Source organism: Calidris pugnax, unplaced genomic scaffold, assembly GCF_001431845.1.
Source record: "Calidris pugnax isolate Ruff unplaced genomic scaffold, ASM143184v1 scaffold10, whole genome shotgun sequence".
Lineage (NCBI taxonomy): Eukaryota > Metazoa > Chordata > Aves > Charadriiformes > Scolopacidae > Calidris > Calidris pugnax.
In genome coordinates, this window is record NW_015090795.1 from 966,396 (window position 1) to 991,568 (window position 25,173).

Consider the following 25,173-nt stretch of genomic DNA (forward strand, 5'->3'; position numbering starts at 1 on the left):
GAGGCCACAACTGGAGTACTGTGTCCAGTTCTGGGCTCCCCCGTTCAAGAGGGACAGGGAACTACTGGAAAGAGTCCAGCGTAGGGCTACAAAGATGATTCAAGGATTGGAGCATCTCCCTTATGAGGAGAGACTGAGAGAGCTGGGACTCTTTAGTCTGGAGAAGAGAAGGCTGAGGGGAGACCTTATCAACGCCTACAAGTATCTCAAGGGAGGGTTGAAGGAGGAGGGAGCCAGACTCTTTTCAGTGGTTCCCAGTGAGAGGACGAGGGGCAACGGGCACAAGTTGGAACATAAGAGGCTCCACTCAAATATGAGGAGAAACTTCTTCACGGTGAGGGTGACAGAGCCCTGGAACAGGCTGCCCAGGGAGGGTGTGGAGTCCCCTTCTTTGGAGATTTTCAAGACCCGCCTGGATGCTCCTGAGTAACATGCTCTAGCTCTGGGCAATCCTGCTTCAGCAGGGGAGTTGGACTAGATGATCTCTATGGTCCCTTCCAACTCTAGAAATTCAGTGAAATTCAGTGAAAGAGATCTGTTTCTTTTTGAGTTGGTGAATCAGGCAACTAAGTTCCCGTACAAAGCAAAGAGGGTCTGGACAACAAGCTGTGTAGGAGATGCCTCTCGAGCAAGGAGGTTTTTCTTTTTGAAACAGCTTTTTGGTATTAACTAATGCAACTTGTAGAATTCATAGCTAATTGCTGGCATTCTCTTGGCAAACTGGGATGAGTCCCCTACTGCTGCTCTTTGCTGCTGCCGGCGTTTGTGGTTTTCTATGGACCATGAACACAATTCAAGCCAACACATGCACCAAAACCTGGCTGTTGCTTGGAACAGCAGAAGGTCCTCAGCCAGGACAGCCCTCTCTCGAGGTCACAGTTAGTGCTGTGGAAAAGGGCTTTTGTTTGGTTTTTTTAAACCTTTTTGTCCATATTTATCCCTGTGTATTATTGGCAGGATTGCCCAAAGTTTCCAAACCTGGAGAGAAGCAGAGAAAACAATTTATGGTTTCTGTGTTGTTGCATATGTAAAGGGCCTTTGGAAATGGTGTGAACTTCAAGCTAAATCTGACCTGGGGAAACAGCTACATATTCGCACCTTCGAGTCACTCATAATGAGATACTGGGTTTACTGGGGAACATCCTTGATACTAATACGATAAAAGCTTTTTAGACTATGTGTCTTTTATATGTGGAGTATGAACTTCATGGGTGGAAATCCCATCTCATAACCTTGGTGTGAAAACCAACCCAGCTGCTGGGGATCTGGGGTGCCAAGTGTGCAAATGTGGGGCTTTGGGTGTGTTATTACTCTCAAGGGTGGGGAAGCTCTCGTGTAAGAGCACTGGTTACCTCCTGTACATGAAGCCTAACGGGGTAAAAATGTTAATAGCTTCAGATCGACTTCCTACATCTGACAGCCCCGTGGTCTGGCTCTTCATCATCCCAGCGTTTCTCTCTGTGACTGAATCCTTGTGGGATGACAGTTTCTCTTCTTTTCTCCTTGGAAGCCTTTTCCAATTACATCATATCACGCGAATACTTCAAGCTTAAATTAGTGTTTTCCTTTTGTGATCATCTCTTTATTCCTACATCCTTCTGTATTATGCCACGTATTTCATTCTGTTCCTACTTTTGCACAGATACAGAGCTTAGATTTGTGCCATCTCTTTTTGCAGAATCAGGCCAGCACCAGTGCCAGCCTCTGTTGGGTAGCAGGGCTGTTCTGAGCAGGAGCTGTCCCTGGCTCTGGGTGCAGGTTCCCTGCCCCAGTCTCCTTCTCTGTGCCTCTCTGGGGGGGGACTCCAGCTCTGACTTTAACCAGTCTCGCTTTGCTTTCACTGTGGAATATGAGTTAGACCTGGCTCACAGAGCTTTGTGTCTCTGTCCCGTCATGTCCCAATTCAGTCTGTGCAGGCTGCTGTGACCATCACACATCTCCCTCTCCAGCAGCAGTTGATAACTGGTGCTGGTGGCACTTGTGTGTCGCTCAGAAATAGTGCCAGCATTCAGTATTTCAACTTCCACTGGTTCCTCTTTACTTTGGTATCAGTAAAGGTAAGGCCTGGCTGTAACAGTGCTCCAGTGCAAGGCAGTGATTTACTGTAGCTACTGCATCTTTGCCCTCTGTGAGGGAAAGGAATAGCCTTGTTTAAAAAAAGAAGTATGTCAGGGAGGCTTTTTATTAGAAGGTAAGGCAAGGCTGCCCATTGCTGTGGGAGAGGGAGAAAAGAGCAGGGATTCACTGCAGTTGCCTACACAGGGGTTCTTCAGGCAGCCCCGTGGTCAGTGGAGAGCTGGTCTGTGCAGTCGGTAGAGCCTAGAGAGCTGTCTTTGTGATCAGGGACCTCATGTAGGATGAAATAAATTATTTTCAGGACTTTATTGAGTCCTATTGGCCGGACCCGCATTTACTGTGATGGAACTTTAAACAGCAATGTGGTTTAAGCATTGAAACATTTATCTGATGGCTGGCTGTTGGCAGCTCTGTTGCTCTCTCCTCACGTCCTGTTTCTCTTGTCCTACTGTTGCATCTGTCTAATAGACTATCAAGCTTTCCAGGGCAGGGGACACTTTTTTACCTGGGTTTGTGACTTTTGGTACAGGATGTGCTGTCTCCTTGATGGCATTTGTTTTGTCACATCCATACCATGGGACAGCTTTTATCCCGTGGAGTGTAAGTCTCTTCCCTGGAAGTAGGTGAACTGTGTTTTCACGTAAGGCACTCTGGGATGAGTGAACTTGGACAGTGTTTCCTGTACTTAAAGACATTCTTTGTTAGCTGAAAGAGATCACTATAAGCTGTATAAATAAAGCTCTTCTCCTTGGGACACTTAGCAATCAAAGGGGAAAGGAAGGAAGAAAGAAAATTAGCCCTGTATCTCTTCTGAACTATTTTCAGTGAGGTATATGATGCATAAAATTCGGGCAGTTGACTTGTTCATGTAAATGTAAAAATTAATAATTAAATTCAGACATTCCTTTGAAGTGAATTTGCTTAAAAATTAACTTTTGGAGTCATTCTGCAGCTGAAAGGATGCATGAAACGAGCTTAATGTTTAAAGTTGTTTTTCTACTAGTATTTTTAGGGTCACGTTACACAGTGATTGTCCAAGGCCGTGTCTAGACTCTCCCGATCAGATAAGATGGGCAGCAGAACAGGTGTAAGTTAATGTGTACTGAACATGTTCTGTAGGTAACACACGTTGCCTTTGGGGGCTTGTCTTTAACTGCAGCTTCCGTTGGTGATGGTGAATTGGGTTCTTGATGAAAGATTTCTCTGAAGTCCTTTGAGCCTGGCTTTGTTTCATGCCCGTGTGTGAGTGTTGGTTGCCAGCGATGCCGCAGGACTCGGAAGGGCGATGTGGCTCCGCTGAGAACGTGACCAAGCGTGTCCGTGCTGCGCAAAGTCCAGCTGTGACCGGTACCACGTGTGGTGCCACCTCGAGCGGTGGAGGTGTCACCACCCAGTGATGGTCAGTGTGGCACTAGAGACACAACGCAGAGGTTCTCTTCATTTGTCAGGTTTGTGCGAGGCCATAGTTATGTTCAGCCCTACAGACCCCGTAGTGAGAAGCTCTGAAGTGAGGGATGGTTGAACTGCCACCACCTCCATGTCCAGGGGATGCTCTTGTTCTGCACTCGGAAAGGAGTCCAGTCCCTAGTTGTAGCAGCAGAAGAAAGCATGGCTGAGAGGTGAACCTTCAGGGCCTTTTAGAAAGGAGTCCGGTCCCTAGTCGTAGCAGCAGAAGAATGGCTGAGAGGTGAACCTTCAGGGCCTTTTCTGAGAACCAAGCCCCTCCAGCTGTCTCTTTTGGAGCCAGAGAGTGGCCACCAAAGGTCTGGAGGGACGCGGTGAGTGCAGCAGGGCTGTTTGGTGTCCTGCTTTGAGGAGCTCACCCGAGGAGCCACCATGTCCCCGTGCTGTGGCTGAACTTGGATAAGTTACCCAGGCACAGAGTTTTGCACCAGTGACAGCTGAGCAGTGCTCTGCTTGAGGTGTGATTACAAAACGTGGCACACCCTCCTTAAAAAATAAAGTATTTATACCAGTCTTTATTTCATCGGTGAGTCTCTTTTCTGACAACTAGTGTCTTTTGGTTAAAGTGCCCGATTCCGTGCGTGGGTGCGTTACACACGGACCCTGCAGGTTTGCAGCTCAGTGACTGCTCATAGTGCTTCAGCTTCCTTGGTTCCACCCAACGGGCTCTGCCTTTGACCTGACCCTCTTCTAAAGCCTGACCTCCTCCTTGCACTGGGCAGGTAGTTGCCATCACTGCTCAGCTCACACAGGCAGGCTGAAGCTTCTCTGCTTTCCAGCTGAATTAATAAAATGGTAACTGTTGGCTTTTATTTTTTTAAGTGCCTGCATTTCTGCATTCTGAAGCCTAGACTTAGAGGAGCCTTACAGCAGTGTCAGAGGAACGCTTGGTTTCTGGAGGTGGGGAATACCTGGCAATGCATGGTGGTAATAAATGAGTATTTTCCTTCCTATGGTGGTGAGGTGCTGTCCATTTCTCACCCGAGCTGGCAGGGCCAGGCTGCCACGGTCAGGCTGTGGTACATCCCATGGATGGAGCTGTCTGAAGGCACCAATGTGGGTGTTCTCCTCCTGGAGACACTGATGGACCGTGTCTGCTGCCAGTCCGGTGGTGTAGCCTTGGGAAGTGTCAGGAACCCCACCAGCCCCTATTCTGGAGTAAATGCTGATGTCAAGCTCCAACAGGGTAGGTCTAGATTGAACATTAGGAAGGAATTTTTCACCAAAAGAGTGGTTGGGCATTGGAACAGGCTGCCCAGGGAGGTGGTTGAGTCACCATCCCTGGAAGTGTTTAAGGGACGTTTAGATGCAGCACTGAGGGATATGGTGTAGGGGAGGACTTTGTAGAGTAGGGGAGATGGTTGGACTCGATGATCCCAAGGGTCTCTTCCAACCTCAATGATTCTATGATTCTCTTTAGGACTTGCCATGGTCTACTCATCTTCTTGGGTGCTGATGGGAAGTGATTGAAATTAGCTGCTGTGACCAAAGAAGTTGCGTTCTCCAGTGGTTTCCTGGCTTGTGCCATGGGTGGGAGGTCATGCAGATAGGTGTGAGGACACTGCACCAGCAACCCCCCTTCCCTTGGTGACTCTTGTCCTCTACCATTCCCATGTAAGCTGTCGGAACAAAAGCCCTGCAGTTTGGGGTGCAAAAGCACTTTGTGCAACCCGAAATGCTGCCCCTGTAGCCCTTCCTGCCTGCGCTGCCCTGCTGGAACTAACGAGCCCATTAAGGGCTGCAATTCCTGGCTGGGCTTGCCTTGTCTTTGCCTTGGAAATGCAGTGGCGTCCTTTTGGGGGGAAGCAAGAGCATTTGAACGTTTTACAGAAGTTTTGAGCCACGTTTCAAAGTCAGTGGGGCCTGGGTGTAGTGTCACAGAAACGCCTGGGGAATTATTCTCCATTCGTGCTGGGAGCAGAGCATCCCCTGCCCGGGAATTCCCGCAGGATGGGAGTCACTGTGGCACTTTCCCCCCGGGAAACACACACACCGCGGGTCCCTGTGCTTCTGGTGAAAGCGGCGCCCTTTTGGGGGAAAGCGAGAGCATTTGAACGTTTTACGGAAGTTTTGAGCCACGTTTCAAAGTCAGTGGGGCCTGGGTGTAGTGTCACAGAAACGCCTGGGGAATTATTCTCCATTTACGTGCTGGTCTGATCACCGCGGAACTAAGGAGCTGGGCTTCACAAAGGTCTGAAGTGAGTCTGAAATATTCTGGGAAATGAGTTTTATGGAACAAATGCTCTTTGTTTTCCGCAGCGATAGCGAGGACTAAAGGGCCGTGGGGGTTGACCTGCCCTCCTGCTGGGAGTTGAGGTGTCAGCCGTGGTTTTTCTGGGGGCGGGGAGAGTATTTTGGGGAGATAACGTTATATATTTGTGCTGAGGTTGATCTCCTCCCTGGGAGCGGGCTGCAGGCGGCCGATGTTACGGGTATTTGATGAGGAGGAGGTTTTGGCTCGTGCGGTGCCGCCGCTGGGCTGGGAAGGGGAGGTAAGAGGGGGGTGTTTCTTTGGGTGAGTGGGTATTTTCTGACATTGATGGTATTAGTGGGATTTAAATGAACCTGAAACCTTTTGAGCAATCCCTTTGCCGGGGTCCGCCATCGACCTCAGTGAAAAACCTGGCAGCTCTAGGTGTGTGTTTATCTGTCAGGCCCTGTGTGCCTGTGCCTAGAGGGTTTATAATCACTGCAATTGTAATTTCCATGCCAGAAAGCAGACAGTTTTTATTCCTGTGGCTGGGATTGAGCAAAGTTGTACAATCATGTCAGCATTGTGCAGTTTGCTCCTTCTGCAGATACTGGTTTGCCTGGATGGGAAAGCGGGGCGTAAGTACCTTGTGCGGGTGGAACATTTATTTGTGGGCTGAAAGATCCATGGATTGGGAAGCAGGAACGGTGAGTTCTCATCTCCTCTCTGACCCTGGCTTGTAATAACCTGGAACAAACCACTTCACCCATTTCTCCACCGTTCTTTTTCTCATTTGTAAAGTAAAATTGGTGTTTCCAGGGGATACCTGGGCAATAAAAGCCGGGATAGGGCTGAGTGTTGCTGGTAGTGCTGCTGCTGTTTCACTTGTCGATCTTCTTGTACAGCCAGAACTCTTTGTAAAACTTCTTATTCCTTGCTCTGGTCTTGCCAAAGCATTTCATACCTGCTGGATTCCTGCTGCTGCCTTCACTGAAAACGGGACCCAGGTGGTCCATTTTCTACTGAGGCTCCTGAAGTCCTCCCTCGCTGCCTTGAACTAAACAGTTGCACACAAGTATTTTAAGTGAGAGTCTAATCCCTGAAGGCCAATTAAAAAGCGGGGTCCTGCATTAGCACTGCCTTTCAGGGAGGAAGATTTATATCAAGTTTTGAGCATTTTGGTGGATTTGCTTAAAATGCTGCATGCACTTTGACTCGTTGCAGGGATGACTTGAATCCCATCTGCTTAACTCAGAGCCCGGGACACGCAGTGTGGAACACTGAACTGCAACAGGCATTTTTGGAAGTGAAGATGAAATTTTTGCCATTTTTGTTACCCACAAAGCCCCCCAGGAGGAGCGAGGCTGTTCCCTTCCCGTGGCTGCGTCGCTGAGCACCTCGGAACTCGGTGCAGGGATGAGCGGCCCCCCTTTGGGAACCGCTTGGGTTTATAAAGCACTAATGGAAATGCAGGCAAAGTGCTGCTTCCCTTATTTATCTGCTGCTAACAGGGACCACGTGGGGGTTATTGTTTCCATTTCTAAGGGGGGAGAGTCTGAGGGGGAGCAGAATCGGAACAAACCACTTCACCCATTTCTCCACCGTTCTTTTTCTCATTTGTAAAGTAAAATTGGTGTTTCCAGGGGATATCTGGGCAATAAAAGCCGGGATAGGGCTGAGTGTTGCTGGTAGTGCTGCTGCTGTTTCACTTGTCGATCTTCTTGTACAGCCAGAACTCTTTGTAAAACTTCTTATTCCTTGCTCTGGTCTTGCCAAAGCATTTCATACCTGCTGGATTCCTGCTGCTGCCTTCACTGAAAACAGGACCCAGGTGGTCCATTTTCTACCGAGGCTCCTGAAGTCCTCCCTCGCTGCCTTGAACTAAACAGTTGCACACAAGTATTTTAAGTGAGAGTCTAATCCCTGAAGGCCAATTAAAAAGCGGGGTCCTGCATTAGCACTGCCTTTCAGGGAGGAAGATTTATATCAAGTTTTGAGCATTTTGGTGGATTTGCTTAAAATGCTGCATGCACTTTGACTCGTTGCAGGGATGACTTGAATCCCATCTGCTTAACTCAGAGCCCGGGGTGTCAAGTTTTAAGCTTTTGAGCATTTTGGTGGATTTGCTTAAAATGCTGCATGCACTTTGACTCGTTGCAGGGATGACTTGAATCCCATCTGCTTAACTCAGAGCCCGGGACACGCAGTGTGGAACACTGAACTGCAACAGGCATTTTTGGAAGTGAAGATGAAATTTTTGCCATTTTTGTTACCCACAAAGCCCCCCAGGAGGAGCGAGGCTGTTCCCTTCCCGTGGCTGCGTCGCTGAGCACCTCGGAACTCGGTGCAGGGATGAGCCCCCCTTTGGGAACCGCTTGGGTTTATAAAGCACTAATGGAAATGCAGGCAAAGTGCTGCTTCCCTTATTTATCTGCTGCTAACAGGGACCACGTGGGGGTTATTGTTTCCATTTCTAAGGGGGGAGAGTCTGAGGGGGAGCAGAATCGGAAATACCTAATTCAAAGGGTTGAATTGGGAGCCTGATTGTTTCAGGAGCCGTCTCGTGGGTAGGGAGGGGAGATTTCATTTCTCTTGGCTCGGGTGGATATTTTGCGAAGGTGTTGTGACTCTTCTTGACTTGGGAGGGACCTGAAGGCTTTGTGGAAACTCTTAAAGCTTTTTGTCTATATTCCCTAACCATAACAAGGTCTATTTTTAAACATACTATGTGACAAAGTAAATATTATAATGATCTAAAAGCAATTAGAATATGCTCGTAGCCACGTTAGTCATGTCAGGACTGTGCCGCTTCACATTTTAAGTTCTGGCCCTGCTTTGTTTTATAATGCTTTTGTGCACCCCCGTTAAGGTACGAAATATTAAATTAAACCCCCATCAAGCTCTTAGAGCATTTAGCTGCTGTTTATTTGAGCCAGTTGTTTAACATTCCAGGCACTGGGCTCTGTTGAATTCCTGTGCCATCGGTGCTGTGCGTGGGACAAGGAGCAGAGCTCGGAGCTGGTGGCTCTGTGGGGCAGGCTGTGCCCAGTTTGCCCTTACTGGTTTCTCACTGGTTTCTCACAGCTGGCATGTTTTTTTGGGGGGGAAACTGAATTACAGAGTAATGGGGAGCTGTGGTTTCACAGTGCAAGAGTCTCTGTGGAGTTCCTGGCTTCAGAATCCATCTTTACAGTGAACTGAAATTAAAAAAATAGATATTTTTATAAATGAATGTACTGTCTATGTGTTAGATTACAAATTCTGCCCTTGCACAATCAGTGTATTGAGTAAAGGAGGTTTTTAGGCTTAACACGACGCTGTTCTTTCCAGTACTGAAAAAATATTTCCATTTCTGTTCAGACTTCTCTTCTGACCTCTGTGTGGAGCCTTGTCTGTGAAAGAGGACTTAATGTAGTCTGGAAATGATTTAAAGTACTGATTTTACTAATTAAATCAGAAAGCAAGAAACCTTCATTTAAAGCATGGTCTTTTCTTTGCTAAGTATTTATATTATTTGGATTTTTCCTTTAACTGTAACCGGTTCTCATTGCAAGGTGCTGATACTGCCAGGTACAGCTTTCAGAGAAAATCTGAAACACACTTTTTTCACACCTCAAGGAACTGCTATTTAAACTTGCATAGCTTAACGTACATCATTTGAAATGGTAATGTTTAATTTTTAAAACTGATGACTAGTGCAACTCTCTACCAGTTTGGCTGGTTGGTTTTTCTCCTGTTACAGTGAGTAGCGTCAAGCTGTGTTAGAGCGAGAACTGCAAACTGACTAAAACTTGGGGGAGAAAACATGGACCAAAATGTTTTGCATTTAAGAATCAACGGCCCTTTATTATCAAAGGCTTATATTGATGAGCTGCCGCGCTCTGTACCCACTTCCCTTTTTGTAGGAACCTTTCCTGCTTTTTGCTCTCCTTGCCCATGAAGCTTTCTCTGCGGGTATATATGGGACTAATCCCATTTCCCTCTGTGGGTGGAAGGTATGGCTCATGTACACACTCTGGGTTTTTATTGTCGAAGTGATGGGGAAGAAAAACTTCTCTTTTCCATCAGTTCTCTCTTCTTACACGTTAAGAGTGATTTGTGTAGCTTTATTGTGCAGAGAGGTCTCTGGGCTGTGCTGGGTCCAGGGGACAGTCTCAGGCGGGTAATTCTGCTGTTTGTACCCAAAAGGGGTTGTGCAATCATTTTCCACATGTGAATGTTTCTTTATTTTCCTTTTTTTCCCTGCAGTTCTCTACATCCAATGATTTTCTTCATTCTCCAAAGTTAAGGCCCTCTCCAGGAGCACCAGTCAGTGATGAGTTATTTTTTAGTAGAAAAAGAGCTTCAAAGAATTTATTTCAGAACAGTATAGACTTCAACTCAGAGCATTCTTCTGTTTGTGCTGGTGAGTATCAACACAGAAAAGCATTTGATCTGCTGTTTTCAAAATACATGTAGAACAACCTGAGCATGAATTTGCAGCTGCGTGAGCATGATTCATCATTTGCTGATTGTTTGTTTTGTTATTTATTTTCATTTACTATGAAGAATTGAGTACTGGGCAGTCCCATTCCCACCCCTGGAGAAGTGTCCACCAGCTCAGGACTGGGGCCGCTTTTTTCCCAGATTTTTCACTAGTTTAGGTAGACCCTGGAAAGTTTATAGATCAGCTATTTTTGCAGGCAGCAAGACCAAAAAGTAGTGTGGTTGTGTGAACAAAAGGGCCCAGGAGATCCTTGAGTTGCAGAACTGTCTGGTGCTTTTACAGAATTGGGGAAAAGAAGCACCATGTAGGTCAGCAACAGAGTAATTCGACCAACATTCCTTCCCAGTAGGAGTTGCAGGTAAAGCAGTAAATTAAAAGGAGACACGGAACATTAGTGAGTTTTGAGCAGGAATAGGATGCTGGCTAGAATAGCAGTTATTGTCCTAAAAAGTACTCTGTCAAGAGTTAGCTGATAGTGGCAGCAGGGAAGGGAATACCATAAACTGGAGAATGTGTTGGGAAGGTCATATTTATGAAGGGTGGGAACTTCAGGAGAGCAGATCAGTACATAATTATTCTAGATTTGCATATTACCTCTTTTTTTTTTTTTGCTGTGTATCAGCAGCTGGGGTAGAAAGCTGGCTGAGGAGTGAGCTCTGAAGATCGCTTTAAAAAAATGATAAATGTTTTTGAAACCAGGTGTGTAACATGTAGGTCTAGTGCTCCCCTTGATTTACACGAGCAGCGTAGCCTTGGTGATTTGTATTTTAATAGCCAAAAGGCATGTGGAGAGAGCGGGCAAGACCAGACCTGATTTATTCCTGTCCCTTGGCAGCGGTCGGTGTCTGCGGGGACACGCGTGGCATGCAGAGCTTGCTCTGCTCTGCTGGCAGGGACGGCACGCTAAAGAAATCACTGCCTTTGGGGGCTTTTAGGGTGTTGTCTTCCCTTTATTGTCATATATTCCCAGAGGGGAGTGGTCTGGGTTTTTCTTTTGACCCCCTGCAGTTGTCAGTTGGAAAAGTGCCCTGGAAGAACGGCCAGCCGTTTGCCCAGCTTGTGCCTATCAACACTATTAGGAGGTTGCTTAGAAACTCTTGAATTAAAGACTTTCAAAGTAGTTATTGTTTTACACCAAAAGTTAGAATCCTAATTTGCTGTTAAATATTATTTATATTTTTCGTTGAATGCCGTATATTAAGTATTTATCTAGTTATTTGTGTTTTCTTTTGACAGGTGCTACGGGCTCTCATCAGCCCCAGATTTCAGGGAAATGCGGAACGCTCGGGTACACACAGACACGCAGGAAGAGTGGTAGTGTGGACTCTGAATTACAGTTTTTGGGATTAAATAACTGTCAGCAAGGCAAAGGTACGTGCATTCTAACTACTGCAAGTCAGCGCATGCTACTTTGGAAATGTCTTCTTATTTCTGTGCAGCCTTAAGAAATTAAAACTGTTACTAAAACGTTGTCTGGTCCCTGTTGAGATGTGGTTGTGCCTCCCTCCTGTGTAGTGCTTTTTATTCCTCGTTATTAATTTGCAGCCCACGCCTTTGGTGTCTGACCGTATCATTGTGCTATATAAAAAGTGGTGCTGTAACAGAATCTGAACATTTTTGGTTTTTTGGTTTTTTTTGTTTTTTTTTTAAATGAAGTTTTAGAGTTCTGTTACGTTTCCAGGTGAGATCAGCCCCCTGTTTATCCCCTGGGCCAGGTGGGAACCCTGATCTGCTGGTTTCCCCCTGATCTACTGGTGTGGGGACAGCAGGGGGTTCCGGCAGGAGGAGGCATCTCTGCAGCCTCCCCATGCTGCACAGACACTGTCTCGATGCATGTAAAGCTTTTAATTGTCCTATCATTGCTTTAGTTGGTGGTGGCACTGCACAGGTAGCCAGGGTGCTGCCGTGTCCAGCCCGGTGGACAGCAGTGAGAGTAGGGGTTTGATTGAGTGCACCTCAACCCTAGGGCTGGAGGACAGGATAAACCGGCACCTGGAATACGTAGAAACTTGTCTGTTCATCAGTGGTAATAGTAATAAAAATGCCAGATGTGCAATTAGTGGAGGAATAAACTCACTGTCTGGAGGAATAGATGGTAGAATAGATGGTTAGATGTGGTGTTCTTAGATCCAGGTGTGCTGGGTGAGGGACAGAGCTGATGGCTGCCTGGGAAGACACGCAGGAGCTCACTTTACTCCTGGCCACTTATGGGCTCTAGATACTCTGTTTTTCTCATGCCTGTGGGAAGAAAAGAGAAATTTCCCCTTTGTTTTTCTCCCTAAAGTACCGAGTCAGTGTTCCCTTCCCTGAGCCCTGCTCTTCAGGAGGCTGCCAGGAGCTCTGTTAGGACTTGTCCTCTGCTGCACCGCTAAAGGCTTGAGTGTGTGCGGGGAACCTGCCTCTGGTTTTCCTGAGAAACAAAACAAATCTGCACTTATCTTTCCATTTCTGACCTACTACTTTTTGGAAAAAAATAATTTTGGGATTTTTTTTTTTTTTCCCCAAGGAAGTAGAATTTGTAACATCTGTGCTTTATTTGTATTCTTGTGTCACTGAGGTTTGAGAGTGGTGTTTGCTGATTTTACTTTATGGAGGCTTGGAATACAGAGCCACAAGCAGCAGAACCACGTTCACTTCACTTGCATCATTCATTTTTTTTAAAATAGCTCTTCAAAACATGGCTGCGAAATAGCTTAGGCTCAGACTCATTTGATCAAATGAAGAAAAGGGAAATTGCTGTTTTGAGGGACAGTGCAATTTGCAAAATGGAATAAGCTGATTTGTCTGTTTGCTTGGGTAAAACGCTGACCTTTGATTTCGGCTGTCTAGAGGGAGTATTATTTCATTGTAAATCGTTATTATAAGAGCTGTCAAAGAGGGTAATTACCATAAATTCTGTTTTCTTTCTCTTTGCTCAGTTTGTGCCAGCCTGAATTTTTCCAGCAAGACCCAGAGAAGTTTTGGCAGCCAAGCAGAGCACACCATGTCCTTCCCAGGCCCTGGTGGCAGCCAGGGAGCCTTCCTCCTGCCCTCCTGCTCTCTCTCCTCACCCAGGGGCAGCCCCGGGCACGGCTCCTCCCCGGCCCATTCTCCGCAGAGGGCACAGGACAACACCATCAGCTTCTCCAGCTCCTGGCCCCTGAAGAGCTTTGAGGGGCTGCCTAAGCCTGGCTCGCAGAAGCCGCTTCTCGGCCAGAAGGCAGGAGACAGTCCAGGTGGGAGCGGTGGCACCGTGACCACAGCGGTTTGGGGGGCTCCAGCAGCAGCCAGGAAACCTGCAGTGGGGCAATTCCCCAATTACAATTACAAACGTGGGGGTTCATCGCCCCACTAGTCTGCTCACGACACTGGAGGCTGCTCTTAAAAAGCAAGGTCTTTGTATTTTGGTAGTTTTATGTGCTGGAATGTTTTATTCCTGTTGTCTTTTAAATATGTGAGAAGAGTGTGGCCAGCAGGTGGAGGGAGGTCATCTTCCCCCTCTGCTCTGCCCTGGGGAGGCCCCATCTGGAGCACTGGGACCAGTTCTGGGCTCCCCAGTTCCAGAAGGACAGGGAACTGCTGGAGAGGGGACAGCAGAGGCTACAGAGATGCTGAGGGGCCTGGAGCATCTCCCTTATGAGGAGAGGCTGAGGGACTTGGGGCTTTTTAGTCTGGAGAAGAGAAGGATGAGGGGGGAACTGATCAACACCTATAAATACCCAAAGGGTGGGTGTCAGGAGGATGGGGCCAGGCTTTTTCCAGTGGTGCCCAGGGACAGGACAGGAGGTAACAGGCACAAACTTGAATGTAAGAAGTTCCATCTCAACATGAGGAGGAACTTCTTTCCCGTGAGGGTGGCAGAGCCCTGGAAGAGGCTGCCCCATCCTCCTGACACCCACCCTTTGGGTATTTGGAATGTATTTATAATAGCAAATAAAATTGCATGCAGAAGTGTGTTTTTTGATACTCACCTCATTGTAGGAGGAGTTTTCTAGTGTGATATGGAAATGAGCCCTGAAGGTTATTAAGCCACCGTTTCTGGAGGGATTTAAAAAACGGGTTGACATAGTGCTTAGTGACATGGGTTAGGGATGGGTTTTATCAGAGTTAGGTTGATGGTTGGACTCGATGATCTCAAAGGTCCCATCCAACCCAGACAATTCTATGATTCTGGTGAATAACAGTGAATAATATTCTGGTTTATTATAGTGCGTGTCCTGCCACCCCTCCCAAGGGCTGACATCTGCTTGTGTCTTCTTCAGGGGAGAACCTGCCGGAGAAACATTCTCCTCTGCAGCTGAAGCCCACCCTGGTGAGACACCCCACCTCCCGCAGGGGCCTGGCGGGGGCCAGACCCGTGCCCCCCATTCCCCGCCTGGCCAGCCCCCTGCCCGACAGGATGGAGTTCAACCCGGCCAAGTGGAGAAACCAGGAGGAGGAGGACACGGGGCCGAAGGAAGCAGACAGGAGGCTTGCGGCCGATCTTTCAGAGCTCAGTGTTGATGACGAGGAGGTGGACCAAGAAGAGGTTGGTTTAAATCTGACATAACACGCTTAGAAGAGTTGATATAGTGTAAGCTTTTTTTTTTTTTTTCCTCTTCTAAACGAGAGCCAGAAAATAGTGTTTCTGACTTAAATTTTATCACACTTATCAGTTCAGCAGGTTTTCAGTGAGATACCTTTGGGTGTCTGATAGAAGCTAAGTCAAGCAATAAATACCAGGCGTCTTCATTTCCCCTGTTTTTCTCAGAGCCAAAGTGGTAATATTTTCACTTACCATAGTACCCAGGCAGAACTGTGGGCCTTTGTACAGCTTCTGTTCTTGTAACCTTGACTTCACTTTAAATTTCATGCCAGATTTAGGTAATAATCCTTTCTTCAGTTATAGCAAAGGGCCCAAAATAAGGAATAACCTCCTTGATGAAGGTTCATTTGCTTTAGTGTCTTGGTCTGCCTTCCTGGAGTCACTACTGAAAATAATTTAGGTGCTAAACAGATAGGGGAAGAGGTGTTTTTACATCAGATACACTCAATAAAAGGAGGAATGAGGCTGCAGGAGAGCTCTAGTCATTGGAGTTTTTGCTGGGTGTGTGGGCAGGAGCCCTGCTGGCTCTGCCCAGTTTCCAGGATTCCCCTCTGGGTATCTGGCACCTTTGTGTGGTCGGGGTGGGAAGAGCCTGATGTCCCAGCTGTGTGTTAGCAGCCATCAAACGCTTCCTTTAGTCTGGTAAAAAAAGACAAGAGCAGCTGATTTATTTTTGCAGGACTCTGTTACTGCATTGTGCCAAGCAAAGGCAGGGTACAGTTTGTGGAGTTTGTGTTTAATGGCATCTGTTGTTGTGCAGCAGAACAGTGAGAAGGCTGGCTCTAGGCTGCACAGCTGAGCTCCGGGGAACCACACACTCAGAAACATACTTCCTTTTGCTTAAAAAGCCTTTTTTTCCCCCTGCAGTGAATAAACCCTGCCGTTTTGTTTCTGGTGCTGTCCAGATGCAGAATTCCCTCAGATCTCTACGAAACAGCGCGGCGAAGAAGAGGGCGAAGCTGAGCGGCAGCATTCCCGATCCCGAAAGTCCTGACTCTGCCCTGAAGCTGGATGTGTCCCCAGAGTCCCCCTCCCAGGCTCCCTCCCCGAGCTGGGGCTCCTGCAGTGAAAGCGGGGTTCACAGCCAGGACTCCCCCACCTCCCCCGTGGCCACGGGCCCCCCGAGGAGGAGAATAACGTGAGTGGAACTGGGGTGTCAGCGCTGCTCTGAACTCCCACGTGTGCTCTCTGCTGCCCTTAGTGAAACCCCAAAGCCAGCAAAATCTGTAATATATCCTTTTATAGAAGATGGCTTTACTTAATCGCTTGATTTTTGTATGTGAATTATTTCCTGTCTAAAAATACATTGCTCTATATTTATATAAGATGGCTTTGCTTAATCGCTTGATTTTTGTATGTGAGTTATTTCCTGTCTAAAAATACATTGCTCTATACAGTAGCTGCTTAATTCTATGATTGTAGTTTGTGCTGGCTGTTAGTGGCAGAGTGCCCCTGTGCAGCCATGGTAACCCCGCGCGGCTGGGCAGGGACGGCCAGGGGTAGTAAATATTTCACGAAGACTTTATCCTGCCGTAGAAAGTATGTGACCCACAGCCTAAACAAATGAGTCAGAAGGAGAATGAGGTGAGAGGAAGGATAAGGTTTGCTTATTATAGCCTGGAAACTGAAGGAGGAACGGGTTGTGGGTTTGCAATAGGAAGGAGACAATGTGGATGTTCCTTATTGTTGGGAATTGTGAACTGTTGCCATGTTATTACATCTATTGTTAATTTAAAAGGTCTTCTCAGAGCGCTTCTAAAAAGAAATTGTGTGATGACAGGTGCTACTCAGATTGTAAAGAGCAATGGCCCAGTTGGCGATTAGCAGCATAAACTATTTCATTTTTTTTAATGAAATAAGTTTTTGAGGAATTTTTCAAGTTTTTGCAGTGCAGAATCTCCGTTTCTGCTCTGGGAGCTCATGATGAAGCCACTTGTAGCTCTGATCCAAGGACATCTCCTAGTTTTGAGCGTACTGAATATGTCTTATGTGCCTGGCATACAACTGAGTGAACTGAATAGGAAGGGGGAGGTATAGAAAAGGAAGGTTTTTGAGACAGAGAGGGAGACTGGAATGGTTTGGAAAGAGAAGGTTTTCACACCTTTAAAGTCACTTTACTATCAAGTCATGGTTTTAAAAACAGTCTTTAAAAGGAAAAATGCTAGAATACCTAAAAAGTCAAGACTATAAAATTCTGTGTGTGCTGTTCTTCCAGATGAGTGTGAGTTGAGTAGGACCCGTCCTGCACAACGTGCCATTTCCATTGCTCAGTGAGACACGGGCTTAATGTTTTACAGGAGTCAAAGAGACAGGAATCCTGAACTAGTGTGGAGAGAGGGAGCAGCTGGCAGGAAGACTGAATTTGTAGGAGTGACAAAATATATCCTGGAAGACATTAACAGCCTTGGAATGCTTGTAGAAACTTCAGAGAGTTTAGTTGAGGTGCTGGTTTGCGAGCACTGGAAATTGGCTTTTTTTTTTGTTCACAAAATCCATGTAGTTGGGGAACAGGAATGTTGGTGGATTCTGAAGGATCAGTTTATCTGCTCCTTGGCTCCTCGAACGTATGCTTAACTTGGTCCTACTGCGAAGTTTACTCTAAGGATTGTCTTTATGGTGTTCTTCATAATGCTCATCAAGTAATTTCTATTGAATTAATTTTCTTTTTCCACTCAGGGTGACCGTGCGTGGAAGTGCACTGGGAATATTTGTCCCCCAAGTACACTGGGGAGGGGAAACTGAGATCTATAGGTGTCTTTGCTAAAAAGTGTTACTAAGCTGGGCTCTGACTAGTGTCTAGGATTATAATTAAAAGTATTTCTTTTGTACTTTAACAGGTCAGACACCTTTCCAAATTATTTTTTTTGTACTTTAACAGGTCAGACACCTTTCCCCTACTTGGCAGCAAATCACAGCCTGCAAGAGTGTCTTCAGCAAGAGGCAGGGACCCAAAAGTGGCAGAACACAACTCCAGCACAGGTATGTCCCTGCACAATGTGTACCTCGTGTCACTCCTCACTCCGTGTGTCTGTGTTACTTGTTCAATGAGCTCATGTCCCCTCAGCACTTAAAAAAGGTAATTACTAGATGCTGTCTGGTCAAACGGAGATTATCCTGGGTGAGATAGGAGCTCAAGTGCTTCAGCCTTTCTGTGTCAGGATAAGGTGTGTTCATGCAAATGCTGCCTGTGAGCATGTGCACTTCAAAATCCAGTGCAGGATTGTGTGAAGATGCGTGGGACACCAGCTGGGTAAGAGTAGGAAGGGTCAGAATGTTGCAAGCGGTTAATTTCCTGGTAAGAAATGGAAGTTTAGTGATGCTGTAAGTGATGCTGTTCTCAAACCAGGACATTGGTGCTTCCAGTGAAGTGCAGTAACTGCTGATTCCTGCAGTGAGCAGAAAAAATGATTGTTTAGGATTATTTCTCTTTAATCAATTTTGTATTCAGCTGGATGGAGGAAAGGGACCGGGGGAGCCGTGTCCATGAAGGGCTTTTCCGACCTCTCTTCCCAAAGTCTGCTCTGTTGCATCCCTTGCACATGGAAGCTTGTGCAGCTTTTCAGATCTGACACCTTGAGCTCCCCCCTGCCTGCTCTCAGCCCTGGAGCTCATAGCTGGGTAAGAGTAGGAAGGGTCAGAATGTTGCAAGCGGTTAATTTCCTGGTAAGAAATGGAAGTTTAGTGATGCTGTAAGTGATGCTGTTCTCAAACCAGGACATTGGTGCTTCCAGTGAAGTGCAGTAACTGCTGATTCCTGCAGTGAGCAGAAAAAATGATTGTTTAGGATTATTTCTCTTTAATCAATTTTGTATTCAGCTGGATGGAGGAAAGGGACCGGGGGAGCCGTGTCCATGAAGGGCTTTTCCGACCTCTCTTCCCAAAGTCTGCTCTGTTGCATCCTTTGCACATGGAAGTTTGTGCAGCTTTTCAGAGCTGACACCTTGAGCTCCCCCTGCCTGCTCTCAGCCCTGGAGCTCATCTCTCTCCCCATCCTGATGGTCCCAGATCCTAGAGAGTGCTGTTGTGCCAAATACCCAAAGCAATTAGTGCATCAGTCTCTTGATGTTGCTGTATGAGACACTACAGCAGCCAGACTTCGTTGGGACAGAGCAGAAATTCGTGGTCGAGGAGGTCTTGGACCTCCAGGGCATGAAAAGATTTCCTGTGTTTTAACTAGCATTCGACTATTTTCACTTAGTTGATTTATGACTTATTTTGGCTTTTAATGCTGAACTACTTAGTATTCAGTTGTTTCTATTTGAAAGACTTTAAACTCACTAATAATTTATCAGGCTTTGAGTTAGATTTTCAGGCTGGATTTATCTGTAGCTGAAAGCCTTTGCCTGTGAAGAAGGAGCAGAGCCTGAGCATCTTTGCTGAAATGCTTAGATTTCAGTAGGCAAAAATGCTTGTACTGTGCGGATAAACCAGCCTGAGGGGCTCTGGAAATGTAACTACTGTAACTGTAGCACACAGAAAAAACTATTTTTTTGGGTTTTTTTTAAATATTTGATTTTTTTTCCTTTTGCATGGCAAGAATTTGATGAGAAGGGGACTTCTGCTGTCAGCGTCGTTGGCCAACAGTTGAACTGTGGCAATGGATGTGGAGATTATGAGGACAAGAAGCCAGGAGAAGTGTCACACATAATTTTTAAAAGTCAGAATGCAGAACACCAAAGGAATTTTAAGCATTCAAAAGGTTTGTGAGTTTGCTACATCGCTGTTCAGCTGGGTTCCCATTTATGGCAAAAACTGAGGCTGTGTAAAGCCTTTTGTAAAAGAGGTTTTATAGAAAATACCCCTCAGGTGTTTAGTGTGGTTTCCTCTTTTCTAGTCTTTGTACTTACACTGACAAGTTGGGGTTTGTTTTTTCTGACATTAACTGAAATTAGACTGCCAATTAAATTAAAATTAAAAGTCAAGCCATAGTACATGGCATGGAAGAAGGAGCAAATTGTTCTGTATCTCACTCTGAATAAATGGACAGCTTTAAAAGTTGGGTTCCAAACCGTTGGGATGCTGCAGCTCGTCTGGGGAGGGGCTGGGGCAGGGCTGGGTGGGATTTAGCAAATTCTGGTTTGATTCAGGTGTGCTGAATTGCGTAAGAAACAGTTCTGTACTCCACTAAGTCAGTTAGAAACTTCTGTTTTTTTCAGTGGAATCACTCAATTTTAAAATCCTCTTACAAACAGTCATTTTCTTTACCATCTTTAGGCAGCAGTTTTATTTGCTGTACGCTTTCCAACACTTTGAGGGTATCAATATTTAGTAAATCCCATTAACTCCAGTAACTTGACAATATACTGACTTGTAAAAGTGATAAATTCAGGTGTCATTGTATGATGACATTTTAGAAGAATAAAGCATGTACCAAAGTGTAAACTACATGGTTTATATTGTGTGATTTTTTTAATTTTATTTTCTTCTAAGGTCTTGTGGAGTCGATGTCTAGTTTTCCCCAGATGAACAATGTGGATTTCATTTCGCCAAGTGTCCTGGCTGACGATACGGTTGTAATTGTTGGTAAAGGTATTGCAAAACCAAGTGTAGCTTATAATGTTTTTAAAATGAGGGGAAAATATACTTTTATAGAGTGGGAAAAGTAGATTCCTTATATTTTAAATTGTGAAGAATCTCCAGTTCAAACAGAAATAAAAGGACTTTTGCTTGGAAGTTTTGCAGTTGCTGGATACACTGTCTCATTCCAGCATGGAATGGCAGCAAAGCAGGAAGGTTGGGTGGTGGCTCTAGCCTGGTGGGCACTTGTACCCGCCTCCATCCTGCTCGGTAGAAGGGAAGAGCACTTTTGGGTGGAAATTGGCACTAACAGTATAGCAGCAATGTTTTTATCTTTTTGAATAACTTTTGGGTTTCTAAGTTCTGCTGAATAAAAGGCTTCATTTGGAGAGGGCACAGCATGTTATTGCTTGCAGGTGTTTTTGGAAGTCCTCCTTTGGCACAGGCATACAGCCAGCCCATAGCCTGTGTCGCCAATGGAGATGATCAGGGTGGCCAAGAGGAGCCTGAGCCATCCTCATCCTCAGGGATCCGCAGGAGGAGCATCCCGCAGAGCAGTGTGTCCCATTTCCATGGTGAAAGTGAAAAGGAGGTAAGAACTTGAGAGCCACTTTGTTGTCTTCCTCCCTGTTTTCATAGGTATGAATACAGCTGAACAAAGTTTTATAGTCTCTGTTAAGGTAAACAAGATGTTTTGATTAAATCTGTTTTGATGAGAATAGATGAATTCTTGGCTCAGGTGAGTTGCATCAGTAACAGGTCCTTCTCTTGATGTTATTGGTTGAGTTCTGTTCCAAGGGGAAGGCTAAAGCTGCATTAACAATTTGTCACCGTCTGGTTGACCACATGCAAATTTTTGCTCTAACTGCTTATTTAACCATTTTGCAAACACCAGGAAGAACCCATTGGTTTCTTCTAATCTTTGCAGAATGTGTAATTTCCTGTGATTCAGCATTACATTGGGTATCGTGCTGCCCGGGGCAGGGGGTTGGAACTGGATGATCTTTTAGATCCCTTCCAACCCAAACCATGATTCTATGATTATTTTTCTAACAAGTGTTAAAACAAAACCTGGGTTATGTTTCCTCAGTCAGGTGACCCCCTGCAGCGAGCTCCTGCAGTTGAAATAGGACAGGACTGGGGGGTCATTCGTGGATTGGGACCAACAGAGGAGATAAATTTGGTCTTGGCACAGGAAACTTGTGTTCACCTCTCAAATGGGCAATTACCAATGGCACCAATTGCCAGTGCTGTTAATATCAGACTAAGTGGACTGTGTAAAGTGGTATTTGGTCCTGCCATATTTTAGGTTAAAAAAACCCAACGGTATGAGGATCTCTTTAAGCACTGTATAGATCCACTATTAGAATGTGTATTTGCTACTTAAAATTCTAGGAAACTACAGAACACTGCCAGAGAAATAGAAGCCCTTGTCTTTTACACCTTGATTCTCTAACTGGTCAGATATTTCAGAGTAAATTACTACTTTTCTTAAATGTTTAAACTTGGAATGGTGCTTCTCTTTGTGCTTTCTGCATGATAAGTGACATTTAGCTCTTTTCAGCATTGGATGTGATATTCGTATGAATAATTGCCTTTTGCTTTGTAGAACAATGGGGAAAATAGTAATTGTACATGTTTACCTTAAACAATGTCTGGAACTGGGTAACGAGTTCTTGGGTAACTTGAGCATTGTATCATAACGGGTGCCTTGATTTTCTGCAGATAAAAGTCACCATGTCCAAATCTGCCCAGGAAAAGATGAGGCGGAAGAAAAGAGAAGAGAAGGAGCAGAGTCATAAAGAGCATCAGGAAGGCAAAGACCTGGAAGAAAATGAGGAATACCCTTGGGAAAGACTTAAACTGAATGAACCAGAGAGAATGGCAAGAGAAAGTGAGGTTTAGTGTTAGTCTAAATGAATAATGTACTAGTGAATGCTGCTGAAATCAAAAATCTGTCGTAATTACCAAAAATCATGACTGTCTAATGAAACATAAGGTATTACTAGAATTAATTTTACACTGCAGTTTACTTGTTAGTCATTTGTTGTCAGTCTTCTAATGCGAATTGGAGTAAAGTGCTTCTGGGAAATATTTATTAGGCTGCAGTTAAGAAAAATTTCAGAAGACAAACTAGGGCTGTAATTACTATTTTTTTCCTTTTTTCTGATCTATTGTTGTTGTAGTTTGGACCTTTCCTTCTATTTTCTAGAGTTCAATCTCTACGGGGATATATTAACATCATCAAGAAACGTATCTTTGTCGTTAGAAAGCACGGCCTTGAATAGTGCCTTAAAGAGAACGTCCAGTTTGAAGAAGGCAAAGTGCTCGGCCTTGCTGGATTCCGGTGAGCTGGTACAGTCAGCGAAAGACTAGCCTTAAAATATTCGGGGGGGTGAAGTGGGACGGTTCCAAACTACAATCAAGGTTAATATGATTCATACGGACAGTCCTGAGTAGCTCAGGAAGATGAGGACTTTGCCTGGGGGTGCTGAAAGGGACTGGAATTCCTCACTGCCACCTTGACATGTTTTTCACTTTAGTTTGTTAGGAGGGTGTTTGAGACATGAGAGGGTTTGTTGTTTTGCTCAGCAACTTAAATGATGTTATTAATGGCAAATTGACTCTCCCTCAACCCCTTCTTCCTCCAAGTGTAACGTTTTTATGTACATTTTGTCACTGAGACGCCTTATCTCTCTGCTGAGGAAAGGCTGAGGGACCTGAGTCTTTCTAGTCTGGAGAAGAGAAGGCTGAGGATGAATCTGATCAATGCCTATAAATACTTCAAGGGTGGGTGTCAGGAGGATGGGGCCAGGCTTTTTCCAGTGGTGCCCAGGGACAGGACAAGAGGAAATGGGCACAAACTTGAATGTAAGAAGTTCCATCTCAACATGAGGAGGAACTTCTTTGCTGTGAGGGTGGCAGAGCCCTGGAAGAGGCTGCCCAGGGAGGGGGTGGAGTCTCCTTCTCTGGAGACATTCAAACCCCACCTGGACACGTTCCTGCTCTGGGTGGACCTGCTCTGGCAGGGGGTTGGACTGGGTGATCTCCAGAGGTCCCTTCCAACCCCATGCGATTCTGTGAAAATAGTCAGTAGAAATCTTTTCAAAGAAGCTCATTCTGATGACGGTCAAAGGTCTTCAGGATTTCTGAAGTGTCTGTTTAAGTTTGACTGTATTGTGTCTCACCTCACTGGCTGTAGCCCATTCTGCATCTGTTTTTACACCAAACAACCCACTTTGTTTGTGTTTGTGATGTTGAAGTGGTGGTTGTTTGCAAAAACATTAGTTTTTGCTGAGTGATGGGGGATGTAACCGGCCAAGCTGTTTTCCTGAACACCCTCTCCCTTCGTCGCAGCAGTCTGTGCCCCAGACCTTTTACCTTTGCTTCCTTTGAATGAGTTCATTTCTTCAGACAGTGCTAATTACTAGTTGTGCTTCATGCCTTTGCAGATGAAGTGTCTCTGGGGGCACGAGGACGCTACAAGGACCGGACCCCGTCGGTCACTCACAGCCCCGAAATCATGGACCCCTCGGAGCTGCAGCCCTTCTCGAAGCCCGAGGCGGCGCTGACGGATGCCCTGGCTCTTCTGGCTGACGATGACTGGTGGGTGCCAGCACCTCTGCAGCCTGCACGCTGGGATTGCAAGTGATACAGGAGAAAAAAGAAGGAAAAAAAATGTGTTTTTTCAGTCCAAATCTGGGTTAGAGTGTCGCTGTTGTAAATTCATAGAATCATAGAATGATTTGGGTTGGAAGGGACCTCAAAGATCATCCAGTTCCAACCCCCCTGCCCTGGGCAGGGACACCTCCCACCAGCCCAGGTTGCTCAAGGCCACATCCAGCCTGGCCTTGAACCCCTCCAGGGATGGGGCAGCCACAGCTTCTCTGGGCAACCTGTTCCAGTGTCTCACCACCCTCAGAGTAAAGAATTTCTTCCTGAGATCTAATCTGAATCTTTTTTCTTCCAATTTAAAACCGTTTCCCCTTGTCCTATCATTACCCTTCCTGGCAAAGAGTCCCTCCCCAGCTCTTCTATAGGCACCTTCAGGTATTGAAAGGCCGCTATAAGGTCTCCCCGGAGCCTCCTCTTCTCCAGGCTGAACAATCCCAGCTCCCTCAGCCTGTCTTCACAGGAGAGGTGCTCCATCCCTCTGCTGCACCTGTTTCAGCTGGTCCATGTCCTTCCTGTGTTGAGGACTCCAAAGCTGGACACAGACTCCAGGTGGGGTCTCACGAGTGCAGAGTAGAGGGGCAGAATCACCTCCCGAGACCTGCTGGCCACACTTCTCCTGATGCAGCCCAGGACACAGTTCTTTGGTTTAATATTTTTATGAAAATTTGCAAACGTTTTTGAATTTAAATAAATATTTTTTTTAAATAGGGAGAAGAAAATTGAAGGTCTGAACTTTGTCAGATGTCTGTCTGCCTACCATGCGGCTGTGCTGACTGTGAAGCTGCACGAAACGAGTCTGGCTGTGGCTCAAGAGGTTAAATTTTACCTGTCGGAATATTTCACTGCCTATATGTGTACATATATATATGTATTATACCTCTGTGAGACACTGACATGTGAAATGTTCAGTTAGTTTTCCTGTTAGGCAGTCTCCAAAGGCTGAGCCTGTCGTTCAGCAAAGCAGCTCATGCTGCAGGTGCCAACCCTTGGTCTGATTTGCCAAAGAGACTGAAAAAAAAATGAGATTGTAACTTGATATCATTTTTCATGTGTATATATTTTAATTCTCAGATGTTGTGAATCAAGTTAGAAATGTATTTCTCAGCTGCTTTTAATGTTACTTAAAGATTACAAGGGGAAACATTAAGCTTGACTTATTTTACAGTGTATTTTGTAAACATTATTCATTGTTTGTTTGGG

At 45.7% G+C, this 25,173-nt stretch overlaps 1 protein-coding gene across 1 annotated transcript in view; it reads left to right on the plus strand.

Annotated features, from left to right (window-relative positions):
* FAM179B (family with sequence similarity 179 member B) overlaps positions 1–25,173 on the plus strand; it is a gene marked incomplete at its 5' end in the record, with an annotated part of 39,333 nt that overhangs the window by 3,549 nt on the left and 10,611 nt on the right. The window contains 13 exons of the mRNA XM_014936759.1: positions 9,980–10,136; positions 11,454–11,588; positions 13,136–13,432; positions 14,459–14,724; positions 15,687–15,919; positions 17,660–17,760; positions 19,319–19,480; positions 20,212–20,310; positions 20,715–20,890; positions 22,024–22,192; positions 22,511–22,645; positions 23,751–23,904; positions 24,682–24,787. Of these exons, the coding sequence (XP_014792245.1) occupies positions 9,980–10,136; positions 11,454–11,588; positions 13,136–13,432; positions 14,459–14,724; positions 15,687–15,919; positions 17,660–17,760; positions 19,319–19,480; positions 20,212–20,310; positions 20,715–20,890; positions 22,024–22,192; positions 22,511–22,645; positions 23,751–23,904; positions 24,682–24,787 (2,190 nt within the window). The remainder of the gene's footprint in view (positions 1–9,979; positions 10,137–11,453; positions 11,589–13,135; positions 13,433–14,458; positions 14,725–15,686; positions 15,920–17,659; positions 17,761–19,318; positions 19,481–20,211; positions 20,311–20,714; positions 20,891–22,023; positions 22,193–22,510; positions 22,646–23,750; positions 23,905–24,681; positions 24,788–25,173) is intronic.